This window comes from Xenopus laevis, chromosome 3S, assembly GCF_017654675.1.
Source record: "Xenopus laevis strain J_2021 chromosome 3S, Xenopus_laevis_v10.1, whole genome shotgun sequence".
Classification (NCBI taxonomy): domain Eukaryota; kingdom Metazoa; phylum Chordata; class Amphibia; order Anura; family Pipidae; genus Xenopus; species Xenopus laevis.
The window spans coordinates 38,473,891-38,494,932 of record NC_054376.1 but is presented as its reverse complement, the minus strand read 5'-3'; the positions used below and the strand labels follow the sequence as shown (position 1 = coordinate 38,494,932).

Here is a 21,042-nt window from a genome sequence, read left to right as displayed (position 1 = left end):
ACTGAATGACATTGTAAAACAACAAGTGAATGCTTTTTTTTGAATTATATTTATTTTTCTGTTTGCTGTAAAGAAACTCTTTCTTGGAAGCCTGAAGTGGAAATTTTGTAGCTACTTGCTTTCTGTCTGATCACACTAGGATTGTTATGTTTTATAGCACAGCTTTCATACAGAACTGCGTTATCCTTGTAAAATCAAAGATTCTGTATGAAAGATCTGGCCGTGTTATATTTCTGGAACATGGAATAGAATTAGAATTAGAATAGTGAGGACTAATCTCCTACATTTTAAGGGCCATTAAATACTACATGTAGCCTATTAACTGTACCTTTCTCCTCTCTTGCTTCTTCCCACAAAATAGGTTTGGTAGGAATATTATGGGACATGCTTCAATGAAGTATTGGAAACAAAAAAAAAAAAAAAAAAAGCAACAAACCCATACATCGTAACATGCATGCGGTGATGCAGTGGTATAACAGTAAAAAAAAAAACAACTTGTTTTAATATGATAGAAATTACTTTTCATAGGCAATTATTTAATTGCAGAAGGGGAGAGGTCAGAAATTTTGAAGCATATTGACAGTGACACTATTACCATCCTTGAATAAAAAAAAATGTGCATTGCCCAAGGATATAGCTCTTGTTAATACATGTACATTTTGATTTTACTATCTGTTTGGTTAATGGATCCTCATAACCAGGACAACAGATACTGTGTAATACATGTAATTTAACTTTGACATTTGTTCCACTTGCTACAGTCATTCCTTTATTATTTCGTTATTTAGATGACAGCTTCCTGTGCTTCACTGTACATGAACCCATTGGAGTATGTGGGGCTATTACACCTGTAAGTATTAATAGTAACAAACCAGCCTGTTAGCATGTGTAACACACACACACACACAGCAAAGGATAGGTGTTATCTATTGAACATAAGTGGAGGTCACAGCGAAGAGATTTTGTGGCACAATTGCTAGAGCTCTGCTACAAAAGTCATAATAGCTATTATACGTAGCAACTTGGTTATGTTACTAAACCAATGTTTATTTATGTATTGGAGTAGCTATGAATGTCATTTTTGTTTCAGTGGAACTTTCCTTTGCTCATGCTTATCTGGAAGATGGGCCCTGCTTTGTGCTGCGGCAACACCTTAGTCATTAAACCAGCAGAACAGACTCCCCTCACATCTCTCTACATTGGATCATTGATCAAAGAGGTAAGTTTCTGACTGAACTACACTCTTACAGGAACTACGCTACCCTCTTCTGTGTTCACAATGCATTCACTGCAGTTAAAGGGATACTGTCATGGGAAAAAAAAAATTCCAAAATGAATCAGTTAATAGTTCTGCTCCAGCAGAATTCTGCACTGAAGCCCATTTCTCAAAAGAGCAAACAGATTTTTTTATATTCAATTTTGAAATCTGACATGGGGCTAGACATATTGTCAATTTCCAAGCTGCCCCAAGTCATGTGACTTGTGCTCTGATAAACTTCAATCACTCTTTACTGCTGTACTGCAAGTTGGAGTGATATCACCCCCTCCCTTCACCCCCAGCAGCCAAACAAAAGAACAATGGGAAGGTAACCAGATAGCAGCTCCCTAACACAAGATAACAGCTGTCTGGTAGATCTAAGAACAACACTCAATAGTAAAAACCCATGTCCCACTGAGACACATTCAGTTACATTGAGAAGGAAAAACAGCAGCCTGCCAGAAAACATTTCTCTCCTAAAGTGCAGGCACAAGTCACATGAGCAGGTGCAGCTGGGAAATTGACAAAATGTCTAGCCCCATGTCAGATTTCAAAATTGAATATAAAAAAAAAATCTGTTTGCTCTCTTGAGAAATGGATTTCAGTGCAGAATTCTGCTGGAATAGCATTAACTGATGCGTTTTGGAAAAAAAAAACATGTTTTCCGATGACAGAATCCCTTTTAGGTTGAGTGGCACTTTATTTATGTCTGAATAGGTGCAGTATGCTTGGTATGTTACTGCAAGGGCACTGAAAAAACAGCTAAGGAAATATAGTCATGTGGGCCAGGTATGGAGCAACTAGGTGTCATAACTTGACCATATCTGATATTGCTTGCTCCAGTAAAGGAGTCCTGTGTTCAAGTTGTGGAGAAGACAAACAAACCCTCATAACTTCTCAGGAAGTTTGATAAGCTGAACATAAAACTTATGCTGTACATTGTATCACTAGTTAAGCCAAAAGTTACTATTGGTCTTTGGACACTAATGAACACCCTGGGGCTCCAAAAAGGAAGTTGTTGAGAAAGGCCGCTTATAGCCAACACGGAGGTGGTTGCAGCTGTAAGCATATTTTTTTAGTGTCTAAATAAATTCACCTACCTGACCATGTGCTTAGATTGATAAAACAAGAATACATTTTTCAAATCTAGATTTTGATGCTAAAAATTTTTTTAGCAGGTGCTGAGTAATTGTTATAGCTTGGGGAGATGCATGGGTGCCACACAAACACCAAAAACAACAATGCGAGCAATTAAAGGGAGATGGCATTGAGATAAACTGAACCCATTCTTCCACAGAAAATCAGATACAGTTTTAAATATTGCTACAGTTTTAAATATCGCTACTAAATTATATATTTCATATTAAAGGGAAATATGTCAACTTCAGTAGAAATCAGACAGCTACTTGTTTTAAGGATTCTTCATTACTATTTAATGTTGCAAATTATGGACAGTTTTGGGCAGTGGTCCAAAGAGTGGAAAACTGGCAGCTATCCTGAAATGAGCAGCAAAATAAATGTACATTTTAAATACTAGTTCCGTTAAAGAGGCCTAATGAGGATTGTTTGCACTGTTTAGGAGTGATATTGGTACATTCATCCAGGCACATTGGTTTTAGATCAGGACTATTGTAGGACATTCACCCTATTGTTCCTAAGGAAATCCATTATCAATTTTGCCTTGGATTTGGGATCTTCCTCTTACGAAGATGGACTTTTTACCCAAGCAGGCTTTTTAGGCATATATAATCTATTTTACTGTAAACCTCATGGAAACAAGGTCCTTAGAGAAGCATCTGTTATCACTGTTATTACATTAGTTTTAACCATGCTATAAAATAATATGCCACCTATATGTAGGCATGAGGTTCACATGGACATTATTGCAACCTTATGCTAGCCAATATGTAGAAGGTAAGTCCATAACTTGGTGGATGCATCATCAGGATGGATTGCTCAAATTCTTCTAAATCCATAAAAACCTAGTAAAATATCCCTTTAACATCATGTTTAAAGAGGGATTATGCTGATCCGTTACATGCTTTCTAAGTAAAACAATGGCACTCCATTATGTAAGAAATGTCTTTTTTTCAGAAGACATATTACTCACTTAAGCCAAGTGAGTATTCTGTTATGTTTAATGTAAAGGGAGAGCTTTTAATTACTGTTTGTGGATGAGGTTTCCTTGCTTTTCTCTTGCTGCTATTAAAAATATAAATATGCAGAGAGATAATGTTCAGTGTGTTTTTTGAATATACCAAACAACCTAGACAAGAGAAAGCAGAGTCCACAATTTTCCAAAGTCTTCTTTTACTCTGCTGGTAAAAATGCACTCACTACATCATAATTAAATGAACAGAAACAACAAAAACTACATTTTTAAAAAATAATTAACAGTAACGTAACTAGCGGAGGGTGGGCCTGGGTGCAGAATGTGTAGCCAGGTCTCTGTGCCCCCCTTCATACGTTATTTTATGCTGCAGCTGTGCGCAAGCTGCCGGTTGGCCCTGAGGGGATGCAGGCCCTGGTCCAGACACACCCCCCTACACCCCTGGTAGTTCCGCCCATATAAAATATTGTTAACTTGCACTGAAACTGTACTACAGTTTATATAAACAATTTGCTGTCAGTAACGTAACTAAGCAGTGTCAGGCCCGGTGCAGCAGGGCCTCTCCACCTCCTTTCCAAAGTGATCTTGTTGGCGGCTACTCAGGCGCACAAATCGCATGTGGACCCCCATGGGGGTGCAGACCCTGGTACAATCGCACCCCCTGAAGTTCTGCCACTGGCTACTGTATAGCCATGGGCCATTGAAGCACAGGATAGACAGTAGACACACTACAGATAAGTGCTGATCCCATTATATACTACAGATCGTATCTGTTATCTGCTGTGTATCCTGTGCCTTTTTTCTTATTTCAGCTTTGAATGGCTGCCCCTGGCTGTCAAGCTTACCAGTATAATCCAGTCGTAGAAGGAGCTGGAGCCGTAGATAGTGAACCCACAAGCGCCTCACACAACCGCTACCCACCTGGAGTGGAACAGGGAGCAGGGTTGTGGAGAGTAGCCAATGAGACGATCAGCGAAGTACAAAAGGATTAGGCAAAGTCGTAGTCAGGAGGTCCGAGGTCAAAAGGCAGGCAGCGAGATTCGTAAACGATGAGACAGGCCGAAGAGTCGAGACAGGCAGCAGAAATCGTAGTCCGGGAACAGGCAAGGGTCAACAACAGGAATTCAAGAGTATGGAGACGCTAGGGTTTCAGTTAAACAACCTAATAACCAGGCAATGCATCTCCATCTGAACCAGGTTTAAATATTGTTAGTTTGGCGCCAACTGGCATCTTTTCGCCGGCGTCGCCGTACTGACGTCACGTCCGTCTTAGGCGTTTTCGCCCGCGTCCTTGCACCAGCGACCGCCGCCGGCGCCTTCGCGCCCGTCGCCAGTGTCCAGCGCCGGATAGAACGCGGACCCGAATCCTCACATTGCCCCCCATCAAGGAGCGGCCTCAGGACGCGACAACCAGAAGGCTTACCAGGGTAAGTTCCATGGAACTTCTCCAACAACTCCGGAGCGTGAATGTTAGACACTGGTTCCCACGAATTCTCTTCCGGTCCAAAACCTTTCCACCTTACCAGGTATTGAAGACGCTTGCCTCTCAACCTGGAATCCAAGATCTCTTCAACCTCAAATTCCTATTGACCATCAACCACGACAGGAAGCGGAGGAGGAGCCGTACGCCCAGGAAATCGAAACGTTGAGGCCGGTTTCAAAAATGCCGTATGAAACACTGGATGAATATGCCAGGAAGCCGGAAGTTTAAGCTGGAAAGCCACAGAATTAATTTGACGAATTATGGGAAAAGGACCCAAGAAACGTTGACCCAACTTCCTACTGGGACAAGAAAGCTTTAGGTTAACAGTTGACAGCCACACCAAGTCACCCACCTTGAATTCTGGGTCACCTCTCCGTCCCCGATCAGCATACGCTTTAAAGTTTTGTTGAGCCTTCTTCATGTTCTCTTGGAGTTTCTGAAAATTATCGGACAAAAAAGTTAATCGGTCCTTAACTGCAGGAACTAAAATATTAGAAACAATGGCAGAGGGAAAAGTTACTGGATGAAGACCATAGTTTGCGAAGAAAGGGGACTGTCTGATGGAGGAATGATGAGCATTATTATAAGCGAACTCCGCAAGAGGAAAAAGGTTCACCCAGTCATCTTGGAGGTACGAAGAATAACATCTTAAATACTGCTCGAGGGTCTGGTTGGTTCGCTCGGTCTGACCATTGGACTGGGGATGAAAAGCAGAGGAAAGGGACACCGAAATCTTGAGTGCTCCACACAAGGACTTCCAAAACTGCGACGTGAACTGCGGACCCCGATCAGACACCACCTCATCTGGAAGACCATGGAGCCTTACTACTTCCTTAATGAAGGTATCAGCAGTCTCAGAGGCAGAAGGAAGTTTTGGTAAAGACTTAAAATGAGCCATCTTTGTTAAACAGTCCACAAAAACAGCAATGGTGGAACAATCACATGTCAAAGGTAACTCAGAAATAAAGTCCAAAGAAACTGATCCCCATGGACGAGAAGGCACCGGCAGAAGAACTTCATCTTCAGGAGAGAACATTCGAAATAAGGCATCTGCCTTAACATTCTTTGACCCAGGTCGGTATGTGAGATGAAAATTAAATCGCATGAAGAATAAAGCCCACCTTGCTTGTCTAGGTCTCAACCTTTTGGCAGAGCGTAGATACTCCAGATTTCTATGATCCGTAAAGATGAGAATCGGATGTTTAGACCCTTCAAGAAGATACCTCCACTCTTCAATGCTAGCTTGATAGCAAGTAATTCGCGGTCAGCTACATCATAATTACACTCACTTTTGGCCAACTTACGGGAAAAAAAAAAGCAACAGGATGAAGATCGTCTTGAATCCCAGTTCTCTGTGACAACACAGCACCCACTGCGAGTTCTGAGGCGTCAACTTCTAAGGTGAAAGGAAGGGAAACATCTGGATGGTGAAGAATTGGGCCAGAAGTGAAAAGTGTCTTCAGTTTCTCAAAAGCCCCCTGAGCCTGAGGTGACCAACAAAACTTTTGATTATTACGAGTCAGCTCAGTGATTGGAAGAATGACTTGAGAAAAGTTCTTTATAAATTTCCTGTAAAAGTTTGCAAAACCAATGAAGCGTTGAACAGCTTTTTTAGATGATGGAATCGGTCAATCAAGAATTGCGGAGATCTTCCTGGAGTCCATCTGGATTCCCTGGGGAGAACTAGGTTATATGCACCCCTAAGATCCAGTTTAGAAAAAATCTTAGCCTCAGCCAAGCGTTGGAAAAGTTCTGGAATGAGAGGAAGTGGATAGCGATTTTTGACTGTAATTTTGTTCAGATCCCGGTAGTCAATACACGGCCTTAAGGAATGATCTTTTTTTTTTCAACGAAGAAAATCCCAGCTCCTGCCGGAGAAGAAGACTGCCTAATGAATCCCTTAGCCAGATTCTCATCCAAATACGAACGGAGCTCCGAAAGTTCAGACTCAGATAACGGATACACTCGTCCAAAAGGAATTTGAGCCCCTGGAAGAAGGTTAATAGGACAATCATAAATACGATGAGGAGGCAACCTGTCAGCCCCTCTTTTATTGAAAACGTCCGTAAATTCCCAATATGCCTGAGGAAGAAGGTCTTGGATCTCTGAGGCAGGAGATAAAGAACACACACCATTGGAAGGGAGGATGCATTGGGAAAGACAAAAGTTAGAAAGAAAAGTTACTTCACCAGTTGCCCAGTTGATAGACGGATTGTGTTTCTGCAACCAAGGTAATCCCAGGATGACAAGGAATAAAGGAGAAGAAACCACGTCAAAGTTCATGAGTTCAGCATGCCCTTTATTTAACAAAACAAAAAGAGAGATAGTCTCTTGCACCACAGGGCCAGAAGTAATCAGAGAACCATCTGCCACACAAAGAGCTATAGGATTGTTCTTGGACTGGAGCAGAATCTGGAATTGTAATGCCACTTTATTGTCCAAGAAACACCCGCTTGCCCCAGAGTCAAGAATTGCTTGGAGTTCGACCCTCTTGTCTCCCCACTGCAAAGATAAAGAAGCTGTCAGGAGAGGCACAGGAACTTGACACCCAGAAAAGTCCTTTTCAAAAATCCTCTTACCCGTTGGGCGAGTCGGACAACCACGAAGCAGATGACCAGCTTGTCCGCAATAGAGGCAGAGGTTAAGTCTGCGATGTCTAATACGCTCCTCTGGTGTTAACGCAGACCTAATAGCACCAATCTGCATAGGCTCTGGAGCCACGTTGAAGGTGGATGAAGAAGCAACTGGAGAACTTGTGGAGGGCATTCGGGCAGGAGGAGGAGCGGATGGTAACAACCAAGTCTGAGGGAAAAGACCTGCTTTCTCAGCCTTTTCTTCTTCCCGGCGTTCCCTGAGCCTCTGGTCTAATTGGATTGAAATGAGGATGAGATCCTCCAGACTATCAGGGATGCCAGTACGAGCCAACTCATTTTTTAGCTCAGATGAAAGTCCAAAACGGTACTGGTTCTTTAAAGCTGCTGGGTTCCATTCGGTATCATCCGCCCATTGCCGGAATTCCAGCGTATAATCTTCCGCTGGACGGTCCCCTTGCTTCATAGCACGCAGGGCGGCCTCAGCAGTGGTAGCTCTGTGTGGATCATCGAAGATGACTGCCATTGCATCAAAAAAGGAATCAACTGTGGCCAGTACAGGACTTTGACGATCCATGAGACGGAAAGCCCAGGTCTGTGGTTCGCCCGTGAGGAATGAAATGATAACCCCAACCCGGATTTGCTCAGTGGGATACGTGTGGGGTTTAAGTGAAAATAGCAGCTTACAGTTGCTCCTGAAGTTCCGGAACACCTTTCGATCACCAGCGAACTTTTCCGGAAAGGCCACTTTAGGTTCGGAGATTTCCGAGGTGATCACCTGAACCTCCGTTGGAGCTGGAGGAGGAGCAGCCGTGGAAGGAAGAACAGCTGGCGGATGGGCTCTGATATGCTCCTGCAACTGCGAATAGCCACTTTGCAGCTCCTGCACAGCTTGTGTAAGTGAGGACAGCTGTTGGGTTAAAACGCAAATGGAGACGCTCCTTCAGCTGGATCCATCCTAAGGCCTGGTTATACTGTCAAGCTTACCAGTATAATCCAGTCGTAGAAGGAGCTGGAGCCGTAGATAGTGAACCCACAAGCGCCTCACACAACCGCTACCCACCTGGAGTGGAACAGGGAGCAGGGTTGTGGAGAGTAGCCAATGAGACGATCAGCGAAGTACAAAAGGATTAGGCAAAGTCGTAGTCAGGAGGTCCGAGGTCAAAATGCAGGCAGCGAGATTCGTAAAAGATGAGACAGGCCGAAGAGTCGAGACAGGCAGCAGAAATCGTAGTCCGGGAACAGGCAATGGTCAACAACAGGAATTCAAGAGTATGGAGACGCTAGGGTTTCAGTTAAACAACCTAATAACCAGGCAATGCATCTCCATCTGAACCAGGTTTAAATATTGTTAGTTTGGCGCCAACTGACGTCTTTTCGCCGGCGTCGCCGTACTGACGTCACGTCCGTCTTAGGCGTTTTCGCCCGCGTCCTTGCGCCAGCGACCGCCGCCTTCGCACCCGTCGCCAGCGTCACGCGCCCGCTAGAACGCGGACCCGAATCCTCACACCTGGCTACACAGCAGCTTATTAATATAAATTATTGTAGAATTTCTGAAGCAAATACACAACCAATGCAGCACAAAAGAACATTCTATTTTCATTACTTTAAAACATTAATTTTGTGGTGTTACTGTTCCTTTAAACATTATGCTTACTAAGCACACAAATCAGCCATTACCTTTAAACCAATATTGGATTCTGCAGCCAGATTTCTGCAATCATTCTTTGGAATCCTTATACGATTTCTTTGTGATTTGTAACATTATGAACCAACATAGATTTGGTTGTTGTGTTGTGCATTGTTGCAATCCTCGTGTAGATGTGTCAGTATTAAGAGGAATAATTCCTGGCTGTAAGAGAAGACATCCTTAACAAAAGTGACTATTTCTAGACTGGCTTCTCCATTTGATCTATTTAAATAAGTACAATAACCGTTCATATATACATTTTTTGGATTTGTTCTCCTTTGGCACATTACAGAATGTGTGAAAAAAGGTTTATGTCTCTGTTATTGCAGGCTGGCTTCCCTCCTGGAGTAGTCAATATAGTGCCAGGATATGGACCTACAGCTGGATCTGCCATCTCCCACCACCCTGACATTGATAAGATTGCATTCACTGGATCCACAGAGGTAAGCGGCAGACGTGTTGCACATATAACTCATCATATTTGTATTAGATAGGGCTGTAATGAAAGCGATAAAGTCCATGTTTCATTTTTAATGTATGTAAGAAATCACTAGCCAGTAAACATATTTGTAGAGTTTGATCATAGGTATAGTTCTTGTTTGGTGTGTGTGTGTGTGTGTGAGCATTGACATCTAGTGCCCCCACCGAGAACTGCATGTTATCTTTCTTAGTATTGACACATTACTTACGTGTGAAACTTAACAATTTTACCTTATTTATCAATAAAATAATTTCGAAAAATTATGTGCAGGAAAAGGACTCTGTAAACTCTTGATAAAATCATGAAAAGATTCAAAAACTGATGCCCGAAAACGGACTTTTTTTGCATTATCCCCTAAAAACACAAATGTTTTCTTACGAAACCCAGTGCAGATCTTGATATCTTGTAAAAGGGACATCCGCCATTGACTTCTACTTGATCTCGGCCGGTTTGAGATGGAGTATTTTTTGATTCTGACTTTTAGCAGCATCGGGGTATAATAAATCTTGAATAAATCTTGAAAATTCAAGGTTTTTTTCCTCCTTAAAATTCCAACCAGAAAAATTCGGACTATAGTAAATAACCCCCTTAATGTTTCTGTGGATTATTTAAACAGGTTGGTAAACTGATCAAGGAAGCAGCTTCTAAAAGTAATCTGAAACGTGTCACTTTGGAGCTCGGAGGGAAAAACCCATGCATCGTGTTTGCAGATTCTGATTGTGAGTTGATGTGCAGTGGAAAATTTCCCCTGTTTTTTTCTTGCACATTTGCAATTAACCATAGACATCAATAGAATAAAATATGTGAAATATTCTGTTAAGGTCAAAGGGAGCTCTCTCAGTGTTCCTGTTCTGTGTGATGAAAACCTCATAAAGACAGTGTGAACAGCATGTCCCCTCTGTGCAGTGGTTTATGACACACAGGAGGTATTTTATTATATAGATCACACTTTCTGTTAACTTTTAAACTTATAACCTGTGGGTATTGTACCACCCAGCACTTGAATCTGACACCTATCAGGGCTCCACAGCATAGGAGAAAAGCTGCGGTAGGTGGTAAAAGCATTTTTTATGAAAACACAAACAACAAAAAAAGCAACGTTTCATGGGGAATTTGGAAAACAGCTCTTTGCAGCCCCAGGTGCAAACTGTACCCTCTGCCAGGGTAAAACAGAACAAATCAATAAAAGCTGTTTGATAAAGTAAAGCACTTAATGTTGCTTTTGGCACTTAAGAAAAGTTTTTCATTTTTCTACAAATATTAGAAGTGCTGCAGCTTTTATGGATTTGTAGATTCTGCTAAAGGGTTTTTCTTTAAAAACATGGTAGTTGATAGTTTTAGCTATACTAAGACAGGTGCTTTGCTCATAAAATACATCCACTTATATTTGATTACAGGAAGGAAAACATTTTGGGTAAGGATATTTTGGAGGAGAATATCTGATTGGTGGCTTCCTCTGTATTAGTAAATTAACCAGAGAAATCTCTGGGTTCCATGCACATTCACACCCAATGTACTGTGTTTGCAGTAGAGCTGGCCGTAGAGTGTGCTCATCAAGGAGTCTTCTTCAACCAAGGCCAATGCTGCACAGCTGCTTCACGTGTCTTTGTGGAGGAGTCGATTTACCCAGAGTTTGTGAAACGCAGTATAGAAAATGCCAAGAGCCGCCTCTTAGGGGACCCATTTGACCCCAGAACTGAACAAGGACCACAGGTACAAGACTGGTTTGAGAATTATTGATCATTATAAATCCTTAAGAAATTCCAGATAAACAATAGCAGATAAGCAAGCCTCGCTAAAGGGAAACGTACTACACACTCACAACTACTAAAATCTTAGTGACAATATAGTCAATTATTATTTTCTGTGCACACAAACTAAGATTAGAATGTAGTAGAAAGAGTTCTGCAAATAGAATCGAATAGAATTGAAAATGTGTGTCACATTATACCTGTGAATATTACAATTTACATGTTCATAAATATGCGATTTACATTTTTGAATATGCAGACAGGGTCTTATTATTTCTCTGTGATTTATCAGATTGATCAGGACCAGTTTGATAAGATCTTGGAATTGATACAGAGTGGCAAGGAGGAAGGAGCTAAGTTGGAATGTGGGGGCTCGGCTATTGAGGAGAAAGGATTTTTCATTAAACCCACTGTATTTTCTGAAGTTACTGATAATATGAGGATAGCAAAAGAGGAGGTAAGAATTTCAACAAAGTACATAGTGTGTGTGTTTGTGTCTGTGTGGGGGGGGGTTCTCCTACTCATCAGACTCCCTCTTTTAAGGATCTGCACACTGACTGAGTAGCTGCATATCCACCTAGATTGCGGTTAGGTCACTCGCCACTTTAAGGAAGTGTTACCTTGTGGATTCAAATCAAGAGGCGAATAGGTTTATTGCTTGGTCACGTTTTCCATTTCGGCTACACTGCTTGTACTTTTGTACCACTGTTTAATCAGCCAAATTAAGTGGCAGAGGGCACAGACACACACCAAAAAGGATAAAACTGCAAGCATGATAACATGTGAGTTTGCCCAGCTTTAGAATGCATATATGATTAAGAGAGCATTATCCCAAAAATAATAAATACAACAATAGCTGTTTTTAAATCTCTATCCAAGCTGGACACTATATACTGTATTTCTTGACAGATATTTGGGCCGGTTCAATCCATCCTGAAATTCAAAAACCTGGAGGATGTAATACAAAGAGCAAACAGTTCAGAGTATGGATTGACAGCTGCTGTGTTCACCAGGAGCCTGGATAAAGCACTGGCTGTTGCCTCAGCCCTGCAGTCTGGCACAGTGTGGTGAGTGCATAAAGAATTAATGTTTGCAAAGCTCAGTTAAAACAGACAGCACATGCATGAATAAATATGTAAATAATATGTTCAGTATGTATAATAAACTTTTGCAAAAGGTTGCATCTGCTGTTTACCATCAGATAAGTCAAACACAAAACCAATAGCTATTTGGATCAAGAGCTCTAGACATTGTAGGATAATATACTTTAACATCAGGAAGCACATGCCATGCATCCATGTGACCAGGAACCACACTAACCGCACTAATTGAAAGCATGCATCTATAAAATGGGTATTTGGAGTTCTTACACAACAGCATCTTTGGTATGAGCCGGCATAATGCTCACATCAAGAAGTCTCACAAAAAAAGTGTCTTTGGATGTGTGGACTTCAGCTGGTGGCAACGCTTAGCGTTGCCTTCTTCAAAGATGGCTACACACTGACCAAAATGGGGATTGCACAGAGAAAGTCCCTAAAAGTAGTATTGAGAACTGTAACGTTCATACAACTCAGAGAGCAGAAAGCACAGCACCAAGTACATCATTAATCAGACAGTACTAGCTGGGGAACGGAGGATGGGCATTTATATAATTAGAAAAGTACTTGAAGCAGAAAATGAACAACAAATTTAGTCTTTAAGATTAGTGTTTTTGTCACAATTGTGTCCAGTCTAAAAATTTGCTTGATTTCAATGAAGGAATTGGTAGTGCATGTACAACAGGGTTGTGCTAAGATCCTTATTGTTGTGCCCCACAAAGCACTGGTGTACTAGATTACAGGGGACATTAGAAAGTTTTCCAGCACTTTGAGCCAATAAGATTTATTATAACTTTCTTGAAAGGCAGGAAGGTTCGTCAGTTCGTCAGATCTGGCTATCTACATAGTAACATAGTAAATTAGGTTGAAAAAAAAGACACACGTCCATCAAGTTCAACTTTAAATAAATGACCTGCCTTACTGCTAGTTGATCCAGAGGAAGGCAAAAAAATCCATTTGAAGCCTCTCCAATTTGGGTCAGAGGGGAAAAAAATTCCTTCCTGACTACAAGACTAGTCCCTGGATTAACTTGTACTATGAGCTATCTCCCATAACCCTGTATTCCCTCACTTGCTAAAAAGCCATATAACCCCTTCTTAAAGGAGAACTAAAGCATAACTAAAGAAGTCGGCTAGAACTGTTGTACAGTATGTTTTGAGTTTCTGTACCAACCCAAGGCAACCACAGTCCTTTAACAGGGAAGATCTGTGTCTCCAAAGTTGCCCCAGTATCTCCCCATCTTCTTCTCTGCTGATTCACTGCACATGCTCTGTGCTGCTGTCACTTACTGAGCTTCTGGTCCCACTCACAATATACAGTACACAGAATATAAATGTCACAATATAAAGCGGATTAGTAATACAGATAATTACTACATGGCAGCACAGAAAACAGTGCAAATAGCAATAATCAGCCCTGTAGAATCATCTTATATTACAGACCAACCTCATTTTCTGCTTGATAATTTGCAACGACCCCTAAGTTTAGCTTCTCAACAGCTGCTCAGAGCCCACTGAGCATGTGAGTGTCACAGACACTTTCCAAGATGGTGACCCCCCCCCAGGTTTGAAATCCTGGATGATTTCTGCTATTGAGAAGGTTAAACTTTAGTCTGGTGAAATAAGTTCAGTATATAAATTATGGCATTTTTATCCATATAAATTTTTAGGCTTTAGTTCTCCTTTAAAGCTATCTAATGTATCAGCCATTACGACTGATTCAGGGAGAGAATTCCACATCTTTTGGCTCATATGCAACATCTTTTCCAACTCCAACATTTTTTTTCCAAAAAACATTTGCCAGTTCTGATCAGGCACATACCATTATATGCAATTTGCTCGTTTAACTTGACTCCAAATGCATAAACTTATAACAGCACAAACCTATGGGTAATTCAACTAACTTTAAAAATTCTGTAAATAGTTATTCACTGATAAAGGGGGTCAACTCAATCTCAGTTTGCATCTTATGATAATGCTTTTATACATTATAGCTTCTTTAAAAAGCAATGTTGTATTTTGACATGCTAATATCTGGTAAACATATTGGGAACACAATTGCGCTTAATATTCGTTTGTTTCCCTTTCATGAATCAAGAATATAAATTTTATGTGTGTAAAGTTATATGTGGAAGAAAACAGTAAATGGTGTTAAAAATTTAGTTTTTTCACAATATATATATATTTTTATTGCAGGGTTAACTGTTACAATGCTCTGCATACACAAACGCCATTCGGAGGATTCAAGATGTCTGGAAACGGAAGGGAACTGTAAGTTCTGCTGTACCTGTCACGGTGTGCACTGAGCTTTGTACTATGGCTCCATCTGCTGACGACCTAGGCCAATTGTATTTGTGGCATTTTGACTGCTGTGGTGCTTTCAGAAATAAATAAGAGGGGACCACCATCACCATTTTCTATTTAAAAGAATAGCAAATGTACAGCCAATGGTAGATGCAGGGGGTACTGCCTTCCAAGAAAACACTGCATTGGGCAATATGCCACTACAAACTTTACCTAATCCTCCTACTGCCATAACATACCCTGATATTCCTGTTGTCCTTACCCCTAAACATACCTTCATCTTCCTGCTGTCCTTCTTTCTTAACATACCCTCATCTTCCTGCTGTCCTTACTCCGAAACATGCAATCATCTTCCTGCTGTCCTTACTTCTAAACATATCTTTCTGCCATTCTTCTTTCTAAACATACCCTCATCTTCCTGCTGTCCTTACTCCAAAACATACCCTCATCTTCCTGCTGTCCTTACTCCGAAACATGCCATCATCTTCCTGCTGTCCTTACTCCGAAACATGCAATCATCTTCCTGCTGTCCTTACTTCTAAACATATTATCTTTCTGCCATTCTTCTTTCTAAACATACCCTCATCTTCCTGCTGTCCTTACTCCGAAACATGCCATCATCTTCCTGCTGTCCTTACTCCGAAACATGCCATCATCTTCCTGCTGTCCTTACTCTGAAACATGCCATCATCTTCCTGCTGTCCTTACTCTGAAACATGCCATCATCTTCCTGCTGTCCTTACTCCGAAACATGCAATGATCTTCCTGCTGTCCTTACTTCTAAACATATTATCTTTCTGCCATTCTTCTTTCTAAACATACCCTCATCTTCCTGCTGTCCTTACTCCAAAACATACCCTCATCTTCCTGCTGTCCTTACTCCGAAACATGCCATCATCTTCCTGCTGTCCTTACTCCGAAACATGCAATCATCTTCCTGCTGTCCTTACTTCTAAACATATTATCTTTCTGCCATTCTTCTTTCTAAACATACCCTCATCTTCCTGCTGTCCTTACTCCAAAACATACCCTCATCTTCCTGCTGTCCTTACTCCGAAACATGCCATCATCTTCCTGCTGTCCTTACTCCGAAACATGCCATCATCTTCCTGCTGTCCTTACTCTGAAACATGCCATCATCTTCCTGCTGTCCTTACTCTGAAACATGCCATCATCTTCCTGCTGTCCTTACTCCGAAACATGCAATCATCTTCCTGCTGTCCTTACTTCTAAACATATTATCTTTCTGCCATTCTTCTTTCTAAACATACCCTCATCTTCCTGCTGTCCTTACTCCGAAACATGCAATCATCTTCCTGCTGTCCTTACTTCTAAACATATTATCTTTCTGCCATTCTTCTTTCTAAACATACCCTCATCTTCCTGCTGTCCTTACTCCGAAACATGCCATCATCTTCCTGCTGTCCTTACTCCGAAACATGCAATCATCTTCCTGCTGTCCTTACTTCTAAACATATTATCTTTCTGCCATTCTTCTTTCTAAACATACCCTCATCTTCCTGCTGTCCTTACTCCGAAACATGCCATCATCTTCCTGCTGTCCTTACTCTGAAACATGCCATCATCTTCCTGCTGTCCTTACTCTGAAACATGCCATCATCTTCCTGCTGTCCTTACTCCGAAACATACCCTCATCTTCCTGCTGTCCTTACTCCTAAACATACCCTCATCTTCCTGCTGTCCTTACTCCTAAACATACCCTCATCTTCCTGCTGTCCTTTCTAAACAAACCCTCATCTTTCTGCTGTCCTTACTCCGAAACATGCCATCATCTTCCTGCTGTCCTTACTCCTAAACATACCCTCATCTTCCTGCTGTCCTTACTCCGAAACATACCCACATCTTCCTGCTGTCCTTGCTTCTAAACATACCCTCATCTTCCTGCTGTCCTTTCTAAACAAGCCCTCATCCTTCACGCTTAAACATACACCCATCTTCCTGCTGTCCTTAAACCAGCACTCATTTCCTTTCTACCCTTAAGCTGGCCATAGATGCAAAGATCCGATCGTACGAATCATCTTACGATCGGACTTTCCCATCTCCCGACCCGCCACTAACCATTCAGATCAAAGTCTTACCAGTCAGATTAGTTAAAGAACAGATCAGCAATGTTCTGCCCCTGACAGCAATCGTACGATATCTATGTCCAACCAAAGCTAGTGACAGTCTCCCACTGAAAATCGTACGATCGGCAATACACGCAGAGATATTATCGGCAGCCGACAGAAATTTTCTAACCTGTCCAATCGACCAAACGACCGATCTCCGCCGGATGAAAAATGTCGGGACTCTCCACACACGGTCCGAATATCGTACGAATCCTCGGTTCATACGATCAGATCTTTGCGTCTATGGCCAGCTTTACTCCCAAACCAGTACTCATATTCTTGAGGTCCTTATTTCTACATTAACATTTGTATTTCTGCTGTTAATAATTCAAAAATAATATATCTGTGGATGTTTACTTTGATGTCACTTGCCCTTTAAAGAATAAAACTTTGTGGATAATATAACATTATCGGTAGCACTTAAAAAAGCACAGACGATAAATATTGATTTTCTGTTGATGACATTATGAATCTTACATATGTATTCTTTGCAGTGGAGAGTATGCTCTGGCAGAATACACCGAGGTTAAGACAATCACCATTAAATTATCACAGAACAACCACTGAAAAGGAAGCAGCTACCTACCGGAACAGAGAATGGATAAGAACTGAAAAGTAATGCCAGCAGTCCTACCAAAATACAGCTGGAGCTCTGTGTCTTTTTTTTTTTTAATCTATTTTAAAAGGACAAAGAAAGCTGAAATCCATGTGTCTGTCTGACTAAAGACCCATTTTAATTACCTACACAAGTAGATAAATTCAATTTTAACCTCTTGTTGGCAAAACCTTCAGTGGGCTGTTTCCAGTGATTAACCCCAGTTCCTGCTGTCATTGCTTTCAGCCATGTGTGTCTTTGTTGTAGAGCATGTGCAGTGCTCCATAGTCCATACAGAATTCTGTGTGTGTGCAGAGCATTAACAATATTGTTCCTGACTGAAGGTTAAATTGAAGGCTTGTCTCAATGGTCATCAGGGAAACTCCACTCTACATGGACAATGGTCCAGTAGTGGTCAAAGTGTCTCTGTCTTCTGAATGAAGCAAATCGAATTTTACATTGTGAAGATCTTTAAACAAATGTTTTTTTAATGACACCAAAAAAAAAAACAGGGTTGTTGTAATGTTAAATGTATAGCCTTCAATGAACACTGAATTTTTTCTCAGTGCATATGCATTTGTAGTTAGGGCCGGGAATAGCAATAATAATTCCGTAAGTGTCCCTCGACAACTAGCATCATTAGGGTAATGTCATATGGGGGATTGTAAGTGTTTTCTGGGATACACAGCTTGATAGGCAGGTTTTACACAATTGCCGTGCATGGGAAATCGATTATCACTTAGAAACATTTGCCGCCATGTTGCCGACAAGAGCACAAGTTAAAGCTAACTGCTATGTTAACATCACTGGTACAATACAAGATATTCTGAGCCATAATACATTATGCCTAGATAAATGAAATATATATACATATATATATATATATATATATATATATATATATATATATATATATATATATATATATATTATAATATAATATATCAGGCAAATTAGAGCATTGGGTCTATGAAGGAATGACATGGAAGTCTTATGCAGAGCCGTTGATCATATGCAATGCTGTTCTAAGACAGGTATTTTACACTTGCCCAAATAATATCTGAATGAGCTGTATTTACATAACAGCTGGGGTGAGGACTGGCTTATAACCAGACAAAAAGGAGCTCATTTAGTCAATAGTGAGCAAATGCCTGTGTAAATATGGGTGGCTTATGAAAATCCAGCTCTATTCACAGGCATACATGTATGGGCGAAGACACACTTGTAGCACCTACTTTTCACAGCTACAAATATAGAAAAATGCTGATAATTTACTGATAACTGTGTGTTTTGGCAAAGGCAATTCTCAGTATTGTCTATTGCAGGGTATTTTTTGGCATTTGTAGACATGACAAGTAACTGCTACTAAGTAACTCTGTGTGACTTCACCTTAAAGGGGTCTTTGGTAAGCCCTATGTGATTGGGTAAGTAGCAGAATAGTGCAGCTGTGGAGTGGGCCTCTCTGGAGATCTAGTTATAGGCTGCATATGTGGTCTCTTTCTGTCTCCCATGAGACAGGGAATCTTTCACTGTATCGGCAATACTAATACATCTATGAATGGAACAGAATCAGGGGGGTGGTAAAGAGCTATAGACAGGAGAGGTAAGAAAAGAAAAATGGTTGTATGAAAATTATATTCATTTATATGCAGTTTAAAAGCAATGTCTTATAATTAGATCTGTAAGAATATCTTGTATTTAATGTAAGTCTATGTAATGCAGGGAGGAGGTCTACATCACATTCACCAGAAATCAGGAACATAAGCAAAAGAATGTAAAGCTACTAAGCATTATCAATCCTTTTGCATTTTACTTGATCTCGTTCTTTGCTTGGCTCTCCCACATCCTGTGCCCCAGTAGTTTAAGGCTAGGGCCACACGGGAAGATTCAGGGAGATTGGTCGCCTGGCGACTAATCGGCGCGTCTTTGAGGCGACTAATCTCCCTGAATGGCTTGCTGGTATCTCGCACCCGCTAGCGTCGCCTGCGCCTATTCACATGCAGCGATACGTTTTTCAAAGTCGCTCGAAATTACCTCACAAGGCAATTTCGAGCGACTTCGCGTCGCCGCGTGTGAATAGGCGCAGGCGACTTTAGCGCTAGCGGGTTTGAGATACTAGCAAGCCATTTAGGGAGATTAGATGCGGCGACTAATCTCCCTGAAATCTTCCCGTGTGGCCCTAGCCTAATAGTTAGTAAATACTGAAGACCCATTAGAACAGCCAGAATTTTTACCCTGCATTTTATTTTGTTTTGAAATGCCACTAAATTATGTTGAGAAGTGGAAATCTGCTTTTGCTGTTTTCCTCTAATGGGAAGGGGGCATTTATAACTGGTTTTCAACATTCAATGTGGTAAAGTAATGATGAAACATATTACTGACAATTATTTTATATTGTAATTAAACTAGACTTTTTTTTAAAATGACCCACTAAAGTTAAAGTATAAATATATTTATGGAGTAGAAAGCAGTTAATCAGACGTTTATTTTTTTTAATTTTGTAGTATTTTAATGTATATATATGTGTGTGTATATATATATATATATATATATATATATATATATATATATATATATATATATATATATATATATATATATAAATAAATGCTTAAACCTCGTGTACATAATTTAGACGACTTTTTTTTATAGTAACAATCTATAATATTTACAGCTTTTAATAAAATTTACTGTGACTATATCTGTATACTTTTGTATTCTTTATACAGCCCATGTACTGTACATCTAACTGGCCAAACATGTTGCCATTATGAACTATTATAAGTGATTGTAACTGCATGTCATATTTATACAAAGTTGTATTTCTTGTTTAGCCTTTAGAGGTCTTGTTTTTTCTGTTCATTTGGTTTCAGATAGTTCTCCAGAAATAAAGACTTTTTTCAATTACTATTTTCTATGTGTGACTGTTTTTCTAATATTGAAGCGTAAGTCTAATTTTTTACCATTCTAAAGCAGCTCGGGGGGGGTCGCCGACCCTCTAAACGGATCTATATACATTTAGTCAATACATTTCTTATCTTTGTCCCTGCTGAGCAGAAACAGAGTTTCATTACAGGCAGCTGTTAGAATTGATACAATAGTTGTTAATACTCCAGAGATGCTGCTGAGAAATGTATCAACTAAATGTTGCAAAATTATAACAGGTAAGAGTCTGCACTAGTGATGTGTGGGCCGGGCCCCGCAGGTTGGGCTGACCTCGCGTGATTCTTCGTGGGTGGTGTCGGCTTCCGGGTTTGTCTTCTATAGGTGCTGCGTCTGCTCGCCCCACCCCTTTTGTGAAGCGCGGGTCTATAAAAGCAACCCGGAAGCGTGGATGCAGGTGGCTGCAGGTTATGGGAAGGTGGGTTAGCGTCGGGTTGGAGAAATCCCGACCCACACATCACTAGTCTGCACCTGAATTACTGAGCTGCCAAACTGAAACACTAAAGACAGTGACAATAAACTTAGATTTTGGAAAAACTGTATAAAATTTAAGATGCAAAGTAATTGAAAAAAGTAATTATTTCTGGAGCACAATCTAAAAAAAACAACTC

The 21,042-nt window shown here is 40.7% G+C and overlaps 1 protein-coding gene across 1 annotated transcript in view; it reads left to right on the top strand.

Moving 5' to 3' along the window:
- aldh1a3.S (aldehyde dehydrogenase 1 family member A3 S homeolog) overlaps positions 1–19,461 on the top strand; it is a 35,161-nt gene extending 15,700 nt beyond the window's left edge. Inside the window, exons 5-13 of the mRNA XM_018255270.2 lie at positions 789–850; positions 1,091–1,219; positions 9,462–9,575; positions 10,230–10,332; positions 11,142–11,326; positions 11,657–11,821; positions 12,274–12,431; positions 14,657–14,731; positions 17,388–19,461. Coding sequence (XP_018110759.1) covers positions 789–850; positions 1,091–1,219; positions 9,462–9,575; positions 10,230–10,332; positions 11,142–11,326; positions 11,657–11,821; positions 12,274–12,431; positions 14,657–14,731; positions 17,388–17,460 — 1,064 coding nt within the window. The 3' untranslated portion in view covers positions 17,461–19,461. The remainder of the gene's footprint in view (positions 1–788; positions 851–1,090; positions 1,220–9,461; positions 9,576–10,229; positions 10,333–11,141; positions 11,327–11,656; positions 11,822–12,273; positions 12,432–14,656; positions 14,732–17,387) is intronic.
- Positions 19,462–21,042: the final 1,581 nt, after the last annotated feature.